At 41.7% G+C, this 19,591-nt stretch overlaps 1 protein-coding gene across 18 annotated transcripts in view; it reads left to right on the forward strand.

Moving 5' to 3' along the window:
• Clip1 (CAP-Gly domain containing linker protein 1) overlaps positions 1 to 19,591 on the forward strand; it is a 127,478-nt gene that overhangs the window by 44,810 nt on the left and 63,077 nt on the right. For 8 of the 18 annotated variants that reach the window (XM_063225562.1, XM_013144787.3, XM_063225566.1 and 5 more), the window contains 7 exons: positions 2,529 to 3,100; positions 5,940 to 6,064; positions 7,165 to 7,387; positions 11,198 to 11,395; positions 11,939 to 12,042; positions 14,929 to 14,989; positions 17,088 to 17,120. In XM_063225562.1, coding sequence (XP_063081632.1) covers positions 2,529 to 3,100; positions 5,940 to 6,064; positions 7,165 to 7,387; positions 11,198 to 11,395; positions 11,939 to 12,042; positions 14,929 to 14,989; positions 17,088 to 17,120 — 1,316 coding nt within the window. The remainder of the gene's footprint in view (positions 1 to 2,528; positions 3,101 to 5,939; positions 6,065 to 7,164; positions 7,388 to 11,197; positions 11,396 to 11,938; positions 12,043 to 14,928; positions 14,990 to 17,087; positions 17,121 to 19,591) is intronic. The other 10 variants (XM_003462917.5, XM_063225567.1, XM_063225573.1 and 7 more) reach the window with 3 other exon arrangements.

Here is a 19,591-nt window from a genome sequence, read left to right on the forward strand (position 1 = left end):
ATCATTTTTCTTATTTAGTTCTAATCTAAGGTGTTAAAATAGTTGTCAAGTCATTTGAACTATTCGATCCTACCTGTTATTTCTTTCTCTGTCTCCTCTGTGTTCCTGAACTCCTTATGATCTTTCTCCTTAGGGTATGGAGAAAAGAAATCTTAGGGCGCCCTGAAACCTAGGACACTAACCACTCTCCCCCAGCCCTGGTTGACTGCCAAGAGCAGAGGAGCAGGCAGGACAGAGGTTGAGGTCCTGTTCCCTGCAGGGAGTCTTCCCAGACATATTCTATCTGAACTCATGTAGAATATATGAGTGCTGTGAAACAAATGCCTGAAGTGGAGTTTTGGCTGCCAGTTGGGGTGTTCCCCTCAGTGTGCATGACTCACTCTTTCTCATCTGCCAGGCTCACCGAGATGCTGCTTCTTCCAGGAGATCTGCCTAACCGCCTCTTTGGAGGGGCTGCTGCTCCTCCATAGCAATTAGACTGCTGCCATTACCTGATGAGGTGTTTTACCCTCTGCTTTCCCACCTCTGGACTCTGATTTGTCTGAGAGCACAGACAGTGCAATCTTGCTTTATTTCCTAGTGCGGAACAGTACTGAGTTGTAAGAGATCAATGAACTTATGCACAGTGAATAAATACATTATTTAATCTTATTTATAAAGCTCTCAAGAAGATATTACTGCCCCTTTACAGATTAAAAAAAAAAAAATGAAATAGAGAGGTGGTGTCACATCCTGGGATCAGAGTGTGCCCAAGAGAATGATAGAGTAAGGATGTGCACAATCCCAGTTCACACTAATGCCATTGGATGGCTGTGTAGATGAGTTTCCTGGGTAAGTATCACATTTCTGGGACACTGTCATTGCTGTCTTTACCACAGGTAGTGACTGCACAAAGTTGTATTGCCTTAACAGGACCTTTGGCCAGGTGCTGTCTTTTTTCTTTGCTATGATTTATGCTTTCACCATTAAACAAATAGAGTTCATGTGGTCTTCCAATAATCTTGGCCAGGGCCACAGTACTGTATCCTTTAGATCATCAAGCCTAATTGCAAATCTCTGTGGTTAGGGCCGAGTAGCCTTGCAAGTACGCGGTGGTTGAGTTCCGTCCCTGGGCTGGGGTTTTAGCTCAGCGGCATAAGTGCCTGCCTTGTAAACAGGCAGTCGTGAGTTTGATCCCCGGTACCGATAAAAAGGAAAAAGACAAAAAAAAAAAAAAAAAAACAAAACCCAAAACAAAACAAAACAGAACAAATCTCTGTGGTTAAATATGGCAATTTTGTCAGCTTTAATAGAACCCATCTCAGTGTATCTGTGGGTATTTGCTCATGTGTAGGATAGAGGTAGAGTAAAGAATATCAAATCTGTAAATATATGTAGGTAAAGGATTAAGTTTTCCTTGCTTTGAGTTAGTTGTCTTAGTTTTTCCCAAGTCCATTTTATTTCAAAGTGTCTTAGATTTTTTGAGACACAGCCTTACTGTAATGTCTAGGTTACCCTTATTTAATGACCAAGTTTTGTTCCTGCAACTAGGTTGTTAAAATGAATTGGTCTCTAAACAGGAATTGTATATGTATTCAGAACAAAGAAATGGTCAAAGAAAACTCCAGCTTGGTGACTTTGCTTTATTTGCACATGCAGTACTGTAGTGTATAACAGAACATAAAACTATAATATATTGCTGTATACCACAACCCTGGCTACTACTCCTAGTCTTTTTTTTTTTTTTTTTTGAGACTAGGTTTTGCTATGTAATTCAGACTCGTCTTTTTATTTAAGAGGAAAAAGAGAAAAACACAAAACAAAACAAAGCGGTGTAAGGGTACATGTAATACAGAACTACAAAAAAAAAAAAAAAACAGTAAGAAATCACCTGTTAATAGATTACATATTATCATCCTAGAAACAGTTGCTCAAATCACAGTATCAAAGAATACAAAGTGGACATTCAGACAGAGAGACTGCAAACAGCTGTGTTCAATGATCCAAAAACATTAATATAGTCAGCTATTTAACACCCCTAAACACACTTGCTGTTATATCCGTTAGAGCTCTTTTTTTTCCCCTCTCTTTTTTACAACAAAATTTACACGTTTTGGATTTTATTACTCCTTAGTTCTTATTACCTTTTTTGGGGGGGAGAGAATAAAGTCAAATGTGGCAAAACAAAGCTGTCAGTCAAACAGACTGGTCTTGAACTCGCTATGTAGCTCAGGCTGGCCTCAAATTTGAAGTGATCCTCCTGCTTCAGCCTCCTAAGTACTGGGATTACAGGCATCAGACACCATGTCCAGCTATTTCTTCTTCTCTTAACTACAAATAGAATAAACCTTACCTCCAGCTCACTGGGTTTTGGCAGTTTGAACATAGTAATAATGGATCAAGTACTGTGCCTCTTTGCTTGAAAAAACAATAGAACTCTTTTGTAACAATTATGAATTAGTCTTGCTGCTGCTTTTTCTGGTTTCTTTGCTTTAAGTTAGAGGTTGGCTCCTTGAATATGAAATTAATCTTTCTGATCTTGTTTTCAGTGGTATCTTCAGTAGAAAAAACAACATCCAGTGAAAAAGTCTCAAGCACTCCATCCTCTGAGACTCAAGAGGAATTTGTTGATGATTTTCGAGTTGGGGAACGTGTGTGGGTGAATGGAAATAAGCCTGGATATATCCAGTTCCTTGGAGAGACCCAGTTTGCACCAGGCCAGTGGGCTGGGATTGTTTTAGATGAACCCATAGGAAAGAATGACGGCTCAGTGGCAGGAGTTCGCTATTTCCAGTGTGAACCTCTGAGGGGTATATTTACCCGCCCTTCAAAGTTAACACGGAAGGTACAAGTGGAAGATGAAGCCAATGGCCTACAGATGGCTCATGTATCCAGAGCGGCTTCGCCTCTGTCCACTTCTGCAGCCAGCACGGCGGGCTCCTGTCTCGCTATGGCTTCACATGTTCCCCATAAGTCTTCCCAGCCAACAGCCAAGGAGCCTGCAGCCACGCCTCAGGTCAGCAACCTTACGAAAACCACCAGTGAGTCAATCTCCAACCTGTCAGAGGCTGGCTCCATTAAGAAAGGAGAACGCGAGCTCAAAATCGGAGACAGAGTGTTGGTGAGTCATGTGTGCACACATCTTCTTATCATCCTCGTTGCTGTGTTATTTCCCCCACTTTATCATGCAGTTCTTTTAAATAGGAATCTTTGTTTTAAAAATAGAAAACATTTTGATGTTGAAATTAATGAAAATAATTAGATATCTGGAATGCTTGATTTGGAATTTTCTTTTTTTGCAGTGCCGGGTGTTGAACCGGACCTTGTGCATGCTAGGCAAGCACCCTGTCACTGAGACATCCTGGAATCTTTGTAATTAAAACTTAATTGTTGGGCTGGAGATTTAGCTCAGTGGCAGAGTATGTGCTTACTATGAGAAAGGCTGTGGATTCAGTCTCCAGTGGAGGGAAATTATTGATCACCAAGACTGTAACAAACTAGTCATTCAGCCACTGTTATGCCAGCTTTGGTCCACAATTTCCCCAGTGCCACACCTATGCCACCTCAGGTTTCCTGCCACAATGACTCAGGGCAGCAACTGAGCCTGACTTCTCCACACCCTGTGGCCTGTGTAACTCTTGCTCCTTTTCTCACTGCAGGACAGGAGGGAAGGGAAAGCCTAGGTTAGGATAGCTGTTCAGTTGGTCACCTCTGCTGTTCAAATAGAGCTCCTATGGCCTGTGCCACTCGCAGACATCTCCAGAAACTTGGAGTAGCCTTCTTGTCCTCCCCTCACTGTGCTCATAGGCCTGAGTGGGAAATGGGAATGATGGGAGTGTTTTTTCTGGGAAAACTTTATGGATTAGTGTAAAGAATTAGCTGGAAAGTGATGTTTATTAACATTGCCTGGTGTCCCTGCCCACCTAACATCTCTTACCTTCTTTCAACCCCTATAAGAAAGGGCTGCTTCCTTTGTTCCTTTTTGCCCTCTGTCTGTCTGCACCCAGGCACAATAAATTCCATGTGATGTTTGTTGCCTTTACATAAGCCTGGAGGTCCTGGCAGGTCTTTGCCTCTTTCTGTTCCTTACAACATGAACAGGTGAAGTCTTCTCAAGTTTGAGCCATACAAAGTAACAGAAATTAGAAAACAGGAGTTGGGCAAAGAATGACTTCCACAAGGCATGAGCCCCAGCCACAAGGAACACAAGCACCATCCAGACAGAGGATGAACAAACTTTGGAGTGTCACAACCAGGCTCCTAGACTCGGAGGTTCTAAGCCACAAGTGAAAAAAATTGCAAAATCCCAGAAGAATCTAATTACTACAAAAGACATATTTGTACATGTTTTTTTTTGTTTTGTTTGTCTACAGTAGCAAAAGTTCTAGGCAAGTACACAACTATTGAGCTACATTCCTAACTTTTATTGAGACAGGTTCTAACTATGTAGTGTAAGCTGGTCTTGAACTTGCTATTAGTTCTGGCCTTAAACTCATGATGATCCCCCTGTGTCAGCCTCGCAAGCGCTAGGATTACTTTGTGAAGTCATATTTGAATGCTTCAATTTTTTTGACTATGGAATATATAAGTAGAAAAATGTTTGAGTGGTTTTAGGACTTAAATGAGTTACTGTCTTCATTGAAGATGTTTTGAATAATTACTGATGCTCTTTCACAAGGAAAGTGAAGTTGAACTTTTTTTTTTTTTAAAACTTACTGTTTGATGAGTCAAAAGTTCCAAATTTGGTGGGAGAACAAGCATAAGAAAAGGTCCCATTCTAGGACCTAGTGATCATCCGTTTTATTTTTTAAATTTTTTTGATCATCCATTTTAGACAAACTTGTGGGAAGATATATTTTTCAGGATAAATATATGTTATGTGCATTTGCAGAAGTAGTCCTTTGTAAGTGGTTGCTTTTATACAGCCATCTGAGCAAAGCCTGTGGTTTTCTTGGAGAGTTATAGACTGTATGTAGCCTGTTAGATGCCTATAAGAAAAACAATTGTGTTAACAGTAATTTTGACTCACCCCCAAAGAATTCAGCTGATTATTTGGAGAGATTGCATCATCTTTAACTAATGTGACATGCTCCCCTCATGTGATTTTAGTCACACTACCACCCTTTCTTTCTTTCTTTCTTTCTTCCTTCCTTCCTTCCTTCCTTCTTTTTCTTTCTTTCTTTCTTCCTTCCTTCCTTCCTTCCTTCCTTCCTTCCTTCCTTCCTTCCTTCCTTCCTTTCTTCCTTCCTCCTTCCTTTCTTTCTTCCTTCCTCCTTCCTTTCTTTCTTCCTTTCTTTCTTTCTTCCTTCCTTTCTTTCTTTCTTTCTTTCTTTCTTTCTTTCTTTCTTTCTTTCTTTCTTTCTTTCTTTTTTTTTTTTGTCTTTTTCGTTTTTTATCGGTACCAGGGATCGAACTCACGACTGCCTGCTTGCAAGGCAGGCGCTTATGCCGCTGAGCTAAATCCCCAGCCCTTTCTTTCTTTCTTTCTTTCTTTCTTTCTTTCTTTCTTTCTTTCTTTCTTTCTTTCTTTCTTTCTTCCTTCCTTCCTTCCTTCCTTCCTTCCTTCCTTCCTTCCTTCCTTCCTTCCTTCTTTTTTGTACCGGGGATTGAACTCCTCATGACCTCTCTCACCTGCCAGACAGGTGCTTATGCTGCTGAGCTAAACCCCCAGCCCCAATAAAATATTTTTCTAAGGAACAGAGTGAGTAGTTTGGTGGATAGCCTGAATGACAACATGTTACATAGGCTGTGTTGTTATGGGACAATGCCAGGTTGAATCATTCTGGCAGTGTAAGTCCCCAGGTCAGTTTGCCAGAACTCTGGAGACTCGAAGAGAAGACAAAGTAGAGAAGCTGCTGAGGGAAATGATGGGATGTGTCACTTAACCATTACTTGGGACCTTGACGGACTGAGCTATGGAATTACATCCATCGCTTCATTTGAGCCTTCTCTTCTTCCAGGTTGGTGGCACCAAGGCTGGCGTAGTCCGGTTTCTTGGGGAGACCGACTTTGCCAAGGGGGAGTGGTGTGGTGTGGAGTTAGACGAACCTCTTGGGAAGAACGATGGTGCTGTTGCTGGAACAAGGTTGGTTTAGGATAAATGTGTATGTCTTACATGGGAAAGTGCTTCCATGGATCGCAAGTGTGTGGAGTACAATGGAAATGAGTGTTCTGAAAGGCTGCACTTTTATTTTCTGCCTGCTGGGTTCGTTTTCTGTCCGTCCCTTCCCCCTGCTTGTCCTTCTCCCTCTCTCCTACCCCCTTCTTTTCCCTTGCCTGCTCTTTTATTCAGCAGAATATTCTTGGGGAATCGAACCCAGGGGTGCTTTACCACTGAGCTACATCCTAACTCTTTAAATATTTTTAAAAATTGTTACTATTTTAATTTTTGAAACAGGGTCTTTCCAAGTGTGGTAGCATACACTTGTAACCTCAGCATTCAGGAAGCTGAGTCAGGAGGATCATTGTGAGTTTGAGACTGGCCTGGGCTACTATAAAAGCAACCACTTGCAAAGGACTACTTCTGCAAGTGAGCTCAAGATCAGCCAGAACTGCATAATAATAAGACCCTGTCTCAAAAAGATAGGAAAAAAAAAAAAAAGAAAAGAAAAGAAAAGAAAAGAAACTAAGGGTCTCACCAAGTTGTCCACGCTGGCCTGCAATTTGTGGTCCTGGTGTCTCCTCTTCTTGAGTGGCTGATTTACAGATATATACTCCTGTGCCCAGCAACCTCCACCCCTGCCAGAATTGAAGTTGTTCTTTTGACTACCTCTTTAATAATATGTAAGGTACATCTGAGTAGATTCTAAATAAGCATCTGGTTTATTTTTTAAAATAGGTAATGTCATATTACCCTTGGGATTTCTTTTACTTTTTTAGGGGGGGGGGATTTCTTTTCCTTTTGATTAGCAGTTGATCTCTGCAAATTTCTAGGTGTTTGGGGATAGAATGAGGTAAAGAGAAGGTGGCTGCTTTTGTTGGGGACTATCTGATAAAAATTGTGTCCTGTGGCATGGGACTAGCTAGTAAGCAGATCTCTCTGTGCAAGGGTAACCTCACTTTTGCCTCCTGGTACAGGATGCGAAGTAAAGGTGGAAATGAAATAGTACAAAGGAGGGTAAGAGACATTTCCCAAGCCTTTCATCTATTGACTTTCATTTCCATTGTTACTGTTCCTTTCTAAAGGTATTTCCAGTGTCAACCCAAGTATGGCTTGTTTGCTCCTGTCCACAAAGTGACCAAGATTGGCTTCCCTTCAACCACACCAGCCAAAGCCAAGGCAGCCGCCGTGCGACGAGTGATGGCCACCACACCTGCCAGTCTGAAGCGCAGCCCGTCTGCCTCCTCCCTCAGCTCCATGAGCTCTGTGGCCTCCTCTGTGAGCAGCAAGCCCAGCCGGACGGGACTGGTGAGCCTCCTTCCCACTTCTTGCTGCATCCCCTGCTCTCCAGGCACCCTGGATGCTGCCGCCTGGTCCCTGCTCTGCTTGTCTTTTTCTGAGTGTTGGCTGTCACTTGCTGGAAGGGAAGGTCTGTGCAAATGTAGCTCCAGCAAGAGGAATACAGAATTTGAAATAACACTGTTCAGGTTCATAAAGATTTACAAATCTACCAGTTCTTGGTAAACTACTGTTTATTTTTTTTTTTCCTGAAATTATTTTGGGCTAAAAATGACAAGAAGAGGCGTACATATTGTTCTTCAAGTACATACTGTAGTTTTCTTTCTCTTTGACTTCAGACAATTTTAGGAACCAAAGTAGTTTGAAAAAGTTCACATCTTAGAATTTTAATATAAAAAAGAATTTTAATATTAATGCAATCTAGGCCATTGAAAGTAATTATTGCATGGTTTTTGTGACATAGATCAGAGGATTCAATGGGCAGCTGGAGCCCTTCTGGAATTTAAAGGATGCTAGGAGAATCCCTGTTGTACCTTGTCTCCTCCTCCCTCTACATTTCCTGCTCCTGGTCCTCTCACTGTCTCCTTTGCCCCATTTATAGCAGTGAAAATAGAATCATTAGAGTTAAAATAGAGCTTCATTATTTTTGTTAACATGATATTGTATTTGGGTTAAAAGCAGTGACTATTTTGGCTTCATCCTATGCCCTTGAGTTTACTCACTTGGAGCAAAGCTGATACTGTTGACATCAGAAATGGCAGCACGACATTTCACTCCCAACTAAATGAAGGATCTGTACTTCCTGAGAGCAGCCCCCAGTCAGGCGCTAGGAAATTAATGTGGCGGAGCAGGGCGCTAGCATTTGTCATCCTCAATTTGGTTTCACCTTCTCTTCCATTGTCATCAGGCAGAGAAAGGCGAGGTGGTGGCATCTTGAAGTGTGGGTTGTGCTCCTTTGCCAGCAGCTAGATTCCTCTTCTTTTGTTCCCACCAAATAAAGACCACTCAGACTGTTTCAGTTTGTATATGAAAAGGGGTGTATCTCAACAGAAAAATGACAGATGGACTCTAATGGGGAAAGGGTGACAAGAACGATGAACGGAGGCAAAGAACAAATCCTTTTGTTTAGACAAAGCCTTGTAGAAAAGATTCAGTGAGTGCCACCACAGACTTTTATTTTTCTTCTCTGTTACAAGAACAATTCTATAGGAGTGTCTGCTCTGACGTAAAATTCTTTGTTGAGTAATTTTTATTCCCTTGTAAATGGTATGTGTCCTTGTTTGGGGAATATTAAGCTCTCCTTGTGGCTAGCAGTCTGTTGACTGACTTTAAGACAAGTCCTGATCTCTGTAAACTCAGCTTATTCGGGGAAGACAGTTGGTAAAAGAAAAGAGTCTCCTTGCTTTATGTAGCAGCTTGTTTCTGTATCTTCATGGAGTGTCCTGTAGTTTCTAAACCTAAACCAAAGTAACTATGAAAGAATATGACAAGGATATCAAACCATTGAAAATTTTGATTTCAGTTCTGTTGTTCGAGATGTATTTTTGTACTAGAAAACAAGTTGAAAGAAAAACGAATATTTTTACTCATTCTTCATTAATTGCAGTGACTTACAGTTAGGTTATATATTCCCAGCAGACACCGCACATCTCGTCAAATCATGGAATCATATCTATCACTGCTACCTTCGTTTCCTGTGCTACATTGATTTTTCACACAGTACCTCCCCCGCTTCTAGGCAGCAGCCAAAACCTAACTTTGCAAAGCTATTCAAAGGAATGGAATACACTCTATTGTTAGCACTGAGTTGTCTTCATTTAGTCATTTGCCTGGTGTCCAGCAGATAACTCTGTTTCTCTTGACATTTTAAAACATACTGCAGTGCCCTTGGAGTCTGCTAAAACTTCCTAGGGCATCACTGCTAATGGTTTAGGCACTTGCTTTTTTGAGGGGTGGTACTGGGAAATGAATACTTACCCTTCACACAAGCTAATCTCCTAGCCTTTCTTAATATTTTTTATTTTGAGATAGGATCTTGCCAACTTGCCCAAGTTGAGCTAGAACTTGTTATTCTCCTGCTTTAGCATCTCAGAGTGCTGGGATTACAGCATTGGTAGGATTGTAGACCTAGTGAGAACGTTGGAGGAGATATCAATAAGAAACAGTATAACTTTACCATATAATGAAAGTGGGCCAGATGGTTAAGAGAGAAATTCCCATCCAGTGTGTTTAATTCAAGAAATTTCACGCAGTGAAACAGCAGAGGGCAGTATTAGTTTGATCAGATTTGCTGAGTTATTCATTGGTGAATGTTCCTTGCTGCCAGTATGCCTCCTGTAGCAAGGACTGCACAGGCTGCTATCTGGTGACAAATGAGGCTTTGGGTGCAGAAGGTGAAGTAATGGCTCCATTGTCTGGAGCCTGTGTTTGCTAATGAAAAGCCTTGGACAGATACTTGCCAAGGGAGGAGGTTGTCACCTTCTTTCTTCTCAGCTGTGGAGCCATAGACAGAGGAACAAGTAGTTCCACTCACACAGCTGACAGTTGGTAGGGTCATTTTCTCTTGGTTTTTGTGTGACCGTCCATCTGAGTTGGAGCACTTAGGTATGTGAAACAGCAGAGATTAGCTGACGACTGAACTGGCATTCCCTGGTTCCCTTCCTGTCTTTCTCCATACATTACTCCTGTTTTTGCTCTCCTTTCTCTCGTCTCTATTGCCTTTTTTTTCCTTGTTTCTTTCTCCTTACCTACTACTTCCCTTTTGACACAAGTTTTGGTTTTCCCTTATCTCTTGTGTGTGTATGTGCCCAGACTCACTCACTCACTCATGTCACTCATGGGAAGACAGGGAGAGTTTTCCTCTTCATCTCTCTCAACCTTTCTGTCGATGGGGGTTCAGATCCTAGAGACTAGAATTCTGGGTAAGCTATCCCTGCCTTTCCTTTGAAAGAAAGATGTAGAAAATCCTGACAAAAACCCAGTTGTCTAATAAGAGATGGAGGTCTGTGACTCTAAGGTGGTTGCTTCATAGCTTAATGGTATTTACAAGTTTAAGAAGCTTAGAAAAGTCTCCAAGTCTCTGGATCAATAGATTTGCCCAAATGTTATCACAAGAAGATAACCTTTTGGATTCCTGGTACTCCCCCACTCAAAAAAAAAAAAAAATCCAACAAAAGCAAAAGCAAGGTAACCTTTTTAAAGGTTGAGACAGAGTACACTATGCAGTTTAGTTATCCTTGAACTCAACTAGGTAGCCCAGAGTGACTTCAAACATGCAGGGATCCTTCTTCCTCAGCCTCCGAGTGCTGGGCTTACAGATGTACACTACCACACCTTACTTTTTTTTTTTTTTTGAGCCAGAATTGCTGTGTTGTCCAAACTGGCCTTGAACTTATGGTGATCCTCTTGCTACAGCATCCCAAGTGCTGGGATTATTAGCATGTCCCACTACGCCTGGAAGTCAAGAAAGTATTCACAGGCTGAAACAGAATTTAGAGACTTATTAAGTAGTTCCAAGGAATGTTTCTAGATGCCTACCATGCCCTGTCTGCCCAGCTAGAGTACTTTTGATTTGAACCATGTGTTGTTAAACAAGCTCCAATTGTTTCATGAGTGTATTCTGCTGAGGTGTTCTTTGTGAGGAGAAGGACAGAGATGTGAGCTGCCATGTTTTCTTGCTGCAAAACCCTGCTTGGGACTTTGGCAACTTATGCACCTGGGGCAGCGTTCTTGCTTTACTGCGGAGACACGGCCATGCATGTATCGCTCCCGCGTCCCTGTAGCACCATTGCCCTTCACTTCTCTAACTTTCCTTTGCAGTTGACTGAGACCTCCTCCCGCTACGCCCGCAAGATCTCGGGCACCACTGCCCTCCAGGAGGCGCTGAAGGAGAAGCAGCAGCACATTGAACAGCTGCTGGCTGAGCGGGACCTGGAGCGGGCCGAGGTGGCCAAGGCCACCAGCCACGTGGGGGAGATAGAGCAGGAACTAGCCCTGGCTCGGGACGGGCATGACCAGGTGAAGTCTGGCGCTGACCTTGGTGTGGAGATGGTGATCATTCCTAATTTGAGGAGCCTGAAAGGTGTTCATGGTGCTCGGAGTCAGAGAGCTAGACTTGAGAGAACTGGAAATGAGTATGACTTTCTTTGCTGAGCTTGTTTGAAAGCTGTGACCTGGGTGCCAGTTTCCATCATCATAAAGATGAAAATTTGTTCTTGTTGATTCTGCCTTAGTCTTTTGGTCTTTATGTCCATATCTTTAGGGCTGTCTGTGTTAAGCCATCTTGTTTACTAGGTGATCATGAGCAATGATTACAGCTTGTGTCTATGGATTACTGACATGTGTTTCAGCTCAGAAAAGATGAGAGTTTATTGTGCTCTGTTGGTTCAATGGTGTGGTTCTTCATCTAGTTTCCAGGAAACCTGCCTAGAATAATCCATTAAGATAGCATTTTAACTTGACAAGGTATTAGCATAATGGGCACCCGTCATGTGACTGGAGCATCTCTGAGTCTATATTTGATCAGGAATGGGCTGCACACTGATGTCTTTCCTTTCTCAGCATGTCCTGGAATTGGAGGCCAAGATGGATCAGCTACGAACAATGGTGGAAGCAGCTGACAGAGAGAAAGTGGAGCTTCTCAATCAACTAGAAGAAGAAAAAAGGTAATCCCTAACTGTGCTTTCACTGTGTATGTAGTCTTTTCTTTTAAATGATCTTTGAGAGAAATTTCTCATCAGAAACTTTTTTGGTAGTTGGGTATAGTAGTGCATGCCTGTAATCCCAGCACTGCGGGGTCTGAGGCAGGAGGCCACATATTCAAAGCTAGTCTGGGTTACATAGTGAGTTCAAGACTAGCCTGGTTCCTGGACTATACAGCAAGACCTTATCTCAAAAAAACTAACAAAATGAAACAAAACAATAAAACCTTTATTAGTAGCTGGGCATATTGGTACATGCCTGAATTCTTAGTATTTTGGGAGGCTGATTCAGGAAGATTGAAACCTTAAGCTTAACCTCGGCAATTTAGCAAGACCTGGACTCAGATTCTCTTTATTTATTTATTTATTTTAAGCCAGTCAAATTTAGCAGTGTGTGTGTGTGGGGTGGTATACCAACTTTAGTGACACTAATGTTAATAAGTTCTGATAACCCACTGCCATTGGACCAGCCTCAGATTTAATTTAAATAGTGGAAGGGGGATGCCAGGGGCATAGCTTAGTCCCTGGGTTTAATCCTTAGCACAGAAAAAAAGAAAAACAAAAAGCAATCATATTGGTGTTCACTCTTAGAACCGAAGGAACAACTGTGTTCAGCAAAAATCAGACTCTGCATGCTGTGTGAGTAGTGAGCACTTTGACTTGATATTTTGTTAGATGTTTGGGATCATTTAGACATGACCTGATTAATCTGGCAAATACTTAATAGAGCCCCACCTGCATGTTAATCTTCCTCCCTCCTAACGGTAGCTTCAGTTAGTATTGTGGTGGTGTTTCTAATCAGATCTCACCTGCAGCCTCTTCTGTGGAGAGGATACTCTAATAATGGCAGCAGACCTATGGCATGTGTGCCACAGTAGGCTGTTAGCATCACTGAAAGCTCTCAAAGGTTCACCCTCGTTGTTCTAGGTCCAAATTGCATAATGTTTATGAAGTTATATTATGTCTGGGAGATGATACAAGGTCCTTGCCCTTGAGAATTCCAGAACTTATTAGAAAAACAAAGCTCTTGCATGTGAAACAATTTTTCAGTGTGAAATCAGTAGTAAGTGGTATAGCCAAGCATGGCAGTGCACACCTGTGACTCCAGAGCTTGGGACTGAGGCAAACGGATCTCCACGACTTCAAGGCCATCCTCAATCTACATAGGGAGTTCAGATTCAGCCTGAACTGCTTTTGAGACTCTGCCTCAAATCAAAAACAAAAAAGATGTTGAATAGTGTGAGGCATAAAAGTTCAGTTCTGCAGGGGACATAGCTCAGCGGTACAGTGCCTGTCTGGCAGGCACATGGCTGTGAGTTCAAATTCCTGGTACCAAAAAAAAAAAAAAAAAAAAAAAAAAACGTTTATAAGAATATTGTGGTAGCCATGTGACTATCCCAGTGTTGGTTCCTGTTGGACTTGAGCCACTTCTTGGTTTCTGATCATTTTTTAGGTCAGTAATACAATCTCATGGCATGTGCAGGATGATACCAGGTGTTGCTGTGCTAGTTCTTAGCAAGGAAACCGCTTCCTCTGTGGAGAGACACAATAGGCCTAGAATCCTCTCCTTGCATCCATGAGTCACAGACTGTGTTGGGCTCTTCTGTGTCCTCCAGAATACCAGTGCCACTTGCTTCTGTCCTTAACTTGCTTTGGCTCTGTGGACTGCTGGGCAGGAGACCGATGTGTCCCCGGCTCCCATGTAGGCTCGAGGGCTTTAAATTACAATGGGAGTTCTCACTGAACTGTGGACGATTGTTCTCTTAACTTTGCCAGAAATGTTACTTGGAAAGACTATGAACTCTGTCCTTCTTTCTTTGCCTTATTTTCTCTTTTGTGAAGACAGGTATCTTGGAGGTAAGGGGGTGTAGCTCAGTGGTAGAGTGTTTGCTTGGCATACATGCGGTTCTGTGTTCTGCCCCCAGCACAAGGCAGCCACGAGGAGCTGCATGGCATAGATGGCACATAGATGCTGAACATCTAATATTGCTGCATTTCACAGACTATGTGATGGCATTGAAGGCAGCACACCCAGCAGCAGATTTACTGCAGCACATCTGAAGGTGTGCGTTTTAGAACTGAAGAACAGGATTCCTTTTTTTGGTACTGGGGATCGACCATGACCTCACGCTTACCAAGGAGGCATTTGTACCGCTGAGCTAAGTCCCTGGCCCTAGAACAAGATTCTTGATTGTTTCTCCCCCAGATCATTCACAACCTTATTCTCCCAGGCTTGGAAGCAGATGCTGGTGGTGTTAAAGGTTAAGGGGTGGGAAGTATTGAGCGGGGTCTCTGCGAAGTCTGCTGATCCTGGCTCAAGGTGCCTGATGGGGTAACAGATGATTTGGTTTCCATGCCACTCTCCCTTGGGCCTATATTGCAAAGTAGAAATTATGCAATTAGCATCTCAAATCTGTTTCTGTGGTAATAAAATTTTTTTCTTTTGTTTGGAGACAGGGTCTCACCATGTAGTCTAGACTGGTCTTGTTGTTTTTCTTCAACTTCCCAAATATTACAGAAATATTTTTATGTAGGCTGGTCTTACCTTGATAGATCCATTCTGCTATCTGTGATCAAGAGAACCAGTTAATTTTTCTCAGTGCTGTCACATGACCTCTGGGATCAGTACCTAGACAAACCTTGGAATTCCCTAATTAATTAGTGTTTAACTCTTAAAAAGTGGGGTCCTGAAAGTGGATTTCTTTATTTTTTTTTTTCTCTCTCCAAAAGCATTCCTTTCACTGTCATTTGCTGAGTGTGGCAGGAACTGATTGTAGACTTTGTGGGTGGATAATGCAGTCACATTCCTTCGTTACCGTCTTATGTGCTTTGTGTTGATTTATTTTACAGGAAGGTTGAGGACCTTCAGTTCCGGGTTGAAGAAGAATCAATTACCAAAGGCGATCTTGAGGTAAACCTTTTCAGCTCACTAGAGTTTTGAGTGGATCGGTGTGGAAAAGTGTGGGGGCGCAGTGGTGCGCCCACTGATTTTTGGGCTGGGATAGTCCGCCCAGAGAATGGCAGGCACTGTGGGCTTTGGGCACACAGGCATTTGACAAGTTGGCCTCTATGGTCCTATGACTGTGACATCCCAGTCCCTATGGCACAGCAGATATTTACAGCTATTTTTGTGCTTCAGAGTTCAATCCAGAATTAGATTTAGTCAAGTCATAAATCTGGCAGTGTGCTCTCATTTTAAAGCAGTCCTAAGTGTGAGACTGCATATTTTCTTCCAGTTATTAGAAATACTACTTTAAAAGAAGTTTTTGATTTGTTTTGTTTTTGTGGTACTAGGCCTGAACCAAGGCCTTGTGCATACTAGGCAGGCTAGTTACGTCCTTAGTCCTTTTTAATTTTAAGACAGGATCTTACTAATTGGTCTAGGCTTGCCTTGAATTTGAGGTTCTCCTGCCTCAGCCTTCCGACTAGCTGGGAGTAGTGATGTGCCACCACGCTCCACAAAAGACCATTTGTTCATAAGTTCACAAGTTCTTTTGTTTTCTGTTTTTGCTTCACCCTAGCTTTGCTTTTCAGTTGAGTAGAACCTTTTATAACCCTATAAAAGGAATAAATTATATTTTCTCATAGTTTTTATTCTTTTCTTTGAGGTACTAGAGATTAAACCCAGGGCATTCATGCTAAGCTGCATCCTTAGTCCCTTTTCCTTTTTCTTTTCCTCTTTCTCTATTTGTTGATACAAGGTCTTGCTACGTTACCAAGGCTATGCCTTTACCTTATGATCCTCTGGCCTTAGCCTTTTGGAGCGCTAGCATTATAGGCGTGTGCCCAGCAGTGTCTCTGTGTGCACATGCAAGCGTACATGCTGGGAATCAACATGCATGCCTATCACTGAGCTGTAGCAAATAGTAGATTTCCTTGAAAAAGTAGCTACCAGAAAAAAAAAAATCATGGAGATTTTTAGATTTTATTTATTTATTTTTTGAGATACCCTCGCTGTATAAGTGTGGCCTTGAACTTGCAGCTGTCCTTCTGCCCAGTCTCCTGAGTCCCAGGATTATAGGCATGTCATAAAGAATTTTTAGCATCAGATTTCACATAACAGTTATTCATTTTTTTAATAATTAGTTTTGAATTAGATACCAAAATTAAATGAAATGGTTCTGATACTTTTTTATTTTTTATTTTATTTTATTTTATTTTTTTGTCTTTTTCTTTTTTATCGGTACCAGGGATTGAACTCACGACTACCTGCTTGCAAGGCAGGCGCTTATGCCGCTGAGCTAAATCCCCAACCCCTTATTTTTTATTTTTTATAACATGATTCATCTATGTAGTTCGTAACATGTAGCACAGGCTAGCCTCGAACTCAAAAGTGATCCTCCTGCCACAGCCTCTGAAATGCTGGCATTATAGGCATATACCACCACACCCTGTGATTCTGATGCTTAAACCACTGCCAGATATATGACAGGTATAAATTAACTTCTTCAAATTTCGAAAATTCTGTGATCTTTAGCTATATTATTTTAGGAGAAATTGCACTTTCTGGTGCAGTTCTTAAAAGATATATTTTTGCCACTGTTATTACTTCAGAGTCTGTTGGCTGCCCATGCTGTGCTCAAGGTCCTTCCAAACAAGAACTCTAATTTCTTTGAAAATAAATACATCTTTATAGTCATCAAAGAATAGGGGAAACATTTTCTAGTTTTATAGGACCTAGTAATGATTTGTTAATAATTTAATAGACATCTTCACTCATTCCATATACAGTTGCATTTCTTCAGTTGACTTTTGTGTGGTATCCATCCATTTTAAAAACATCTCAGAGTCTCATTAGAGGTTTCATATCATCATCTAATTCACATGAATGAGAAGCTCTTGTGGAGAGGGCTGAGTTAAATATTCACATCAGCACTAGGCTAGTGCAGTCTGTGTGATAAATTGACTGAGAATTAGTCATGGAAAGTTATCTTGAAGCCCTAACACTTATAGAAGATTTATGAATCTTTTTTGATTGTTGTATAATTTTTTTATTTTTTTACTGATAGCAAAAGAAACATATTTCTGAAGATCCTGAGAATGTAAGAGGGCACTTAACTGTGTGGGTATTTCCCCTGTTAACACAGATTGATTCCAGATTAAAATGCTTATTGATACACTGAAATACTAACTGCATAATTTGACCTTGGGACAGGGACTTTGATATTTCTGTGCATGTGGCTTTCAAAGCAATTACATGTACATCCCAAAGAAATTGTGTGGAATGACTAAGCTTTGTAAATTCATTTGTTTAACGACTTTGTACTTTTCCTTTACACAGAATTTTTTGCCAAAAGGATAAAAACCATTTTGTCTTGAGGGCCTGGCCTTTAGCTAATTCATGTCTTCCGATTTTAGTAGCATTATTGTGAAGGGAATGATAACTGATTGAAGCATGAAACAGATAAAGGAGTTGTAGAAATTCTGGGGAACATTTCCTAAAAATTACCCAATGATTTCCCTGAGAGAGAAATGGAGTCTTGAGGGCTGGCCACACGCGGATTGCCTTGACGAGCTCTCCCCCTGCTGGTCAGTGTCTGCCAATACACTGACAAAAATGCAAAAATTCGTTTGTTGCCACAGTATTTTCTCTAATTTCTGAAATTAGAGACTGGCATAAGACACCGTGTGTTTTAAATGTACTGTTGTTAAAGGCAGCTTCTTCTAGTAGCAGTACTACCAGGCATGCGGTGTTTTCCTTCTCCCTCTGATTAAGATGAGACACCCAGCTGACAGCTCACCAAATGGCCTCCAGAGCATTGTCTCTTGGTGTACTCAGCTAGCTGTGATGCCAATTGGAAAGACCTTTTGCTTTGATTTACAGGCACAAGAGAACAAAATTAAAAGTTACCTTTTTTCCCTCTACCTCCAGGCAGCAGAAATAGGCAGCTCAAGACAGAACTTTTTAAAAAGGTCTTTGTTCTGAAAAGTTCCTTTTTGCAAGGCTCTTCTGTGCTCTGGGTCACCTCGCTGCTTCCAGAACAGGCTCCTCCACGTTCGGTGTCCGTGTGCATGGGCGCCCCCTCCTGCCTGTCTGTGCGCTTCCTGCCGGTCTTTGCTTTCCTCTCAAGCCCTTGTCCTGGGACTTGCCTCTGGGGAAACCCTGCGTCTTGCTTTAAGAAAGCGGCAGTTTTAAAGGAAGTGCTGTCCAGTGGCTGGGCCTCTTTGATGCTGGGTGGTGAAGGCCCGCCTTTGGCAGAGGAGAGTTTGCTGTGTTCAGTGGGAAAATCTCTGGAAGATCACAATACAAGGGTATTTGCTTTTTATCTGCAAGTGGGAACTTTTGCCCAGAGGATACTTAATACTATCAAAAGAAGAAAGGATCTGTTACCTTTCACTTTTTCTCTTAGTTTTGTATTTCAGTTCTTTGAAGCTATAACCCTAATTATGTTTGCCTGAATTTGATTTTTTCTTGTAAGAGCAGATAAATCGAATAACTTCTGTCTGAGGCACATGTGCACAAGGAGACTATCCAGACAATTAGATTTTGAATTTTTTTGTTTTGTTTTTTTTGAGATGGTCTCTGCCCAAACTAGTGTTGGATTCCTGATTCTCCTGCCTCAGTCTCCCAAATGCTGGAATTTGCACCACTATACCTGACTGGGTTTTGAATTTTATTTCATTATTTTTGTGGAGCATAAAGAACCAAAGCAGATGAGGAATTTTTAAAATGGTTTTCATCCACCTTTTAACTATCCCTTGATCATTTGTTTATATCTGATTAATTAGCAACAAAGGCTCTTGGATGCATTCATGTCTCCAGAGCACTGATGGAGTGAGTGAAGATGTTTGTATCCTTATTTAGGCATCTGCCTTCTACTCAAGATCTGCACTGTTTGGTGTCATTTTATTAGGATTCTGTCATCATTTTTTTTTTTTTTTTCCTTTTTATCAGTACCGAGGATTGAACTCACGACTGCCTGCTTGCAAGGCAGGCGCTTAAGCCGCTGGGCTAAACCTCCAGCCCCGCTGTCATCATTTTCTCATTGTTTGTAATTGTCCAGATTGATGGAGGCAACCAAAAAGAACCACAAAATATTAAAGTGAATCCAAGTTGTAAGGGGCTGGAGATTTAGCTCAGTGGCATAAGTGCCTGCCCTGCAAGCAGGCAGTCGTGAGTTCAATCCCTGGTACCGATAAAAAGGAAAAAAAAGAAGAAAAAAAAAAAAAAAGTGGTGAAAGTGAATCCAAGTTGTGAGCAGCTGCTGGGAACAGCTCTGTCCATGGAAGAACTGTCATTTATTCAGATGGCTTTTTGGGTAGGAGAGATGGGTGGAAGAAAAGTACATTTGAATCGATACCTAGATTTTTTTTTTTTTTCTTCTTTGCACCAAACTACATTCCCCCAGCCCCTTTTCCAGATCTTTTCACTGGATCTCACTCAGTTTCCTCAACTGAGCTTCAACTTACAGTCCTCCTGCCTCAGCTCTCAGAGTGCTGGGATGCCAAGTGTGTGCTGCCAGGCCTTGTGCTAAGTTATTTCAAATTAGGTGAGACTCTGTGCCCTTGAGTC

Source organism: Cavia porcellus, unplaced genomic scaffold, assembly GCF_034190915.1.
Source record: "Cavia porcellus strain 051 isolate PalLab524CR breed Dunkin Hartley unplaced genomic scaffold, mCavPor4.1 scaffold_16, whole genome shotgun sequence".
In the NCBI taxonomy this organism is placed as follows: Eukaryota; Metazoa; Chordata; class Mammalia; order Rodentia; family Caviidae; genus Cavia; species Cavia porcellus.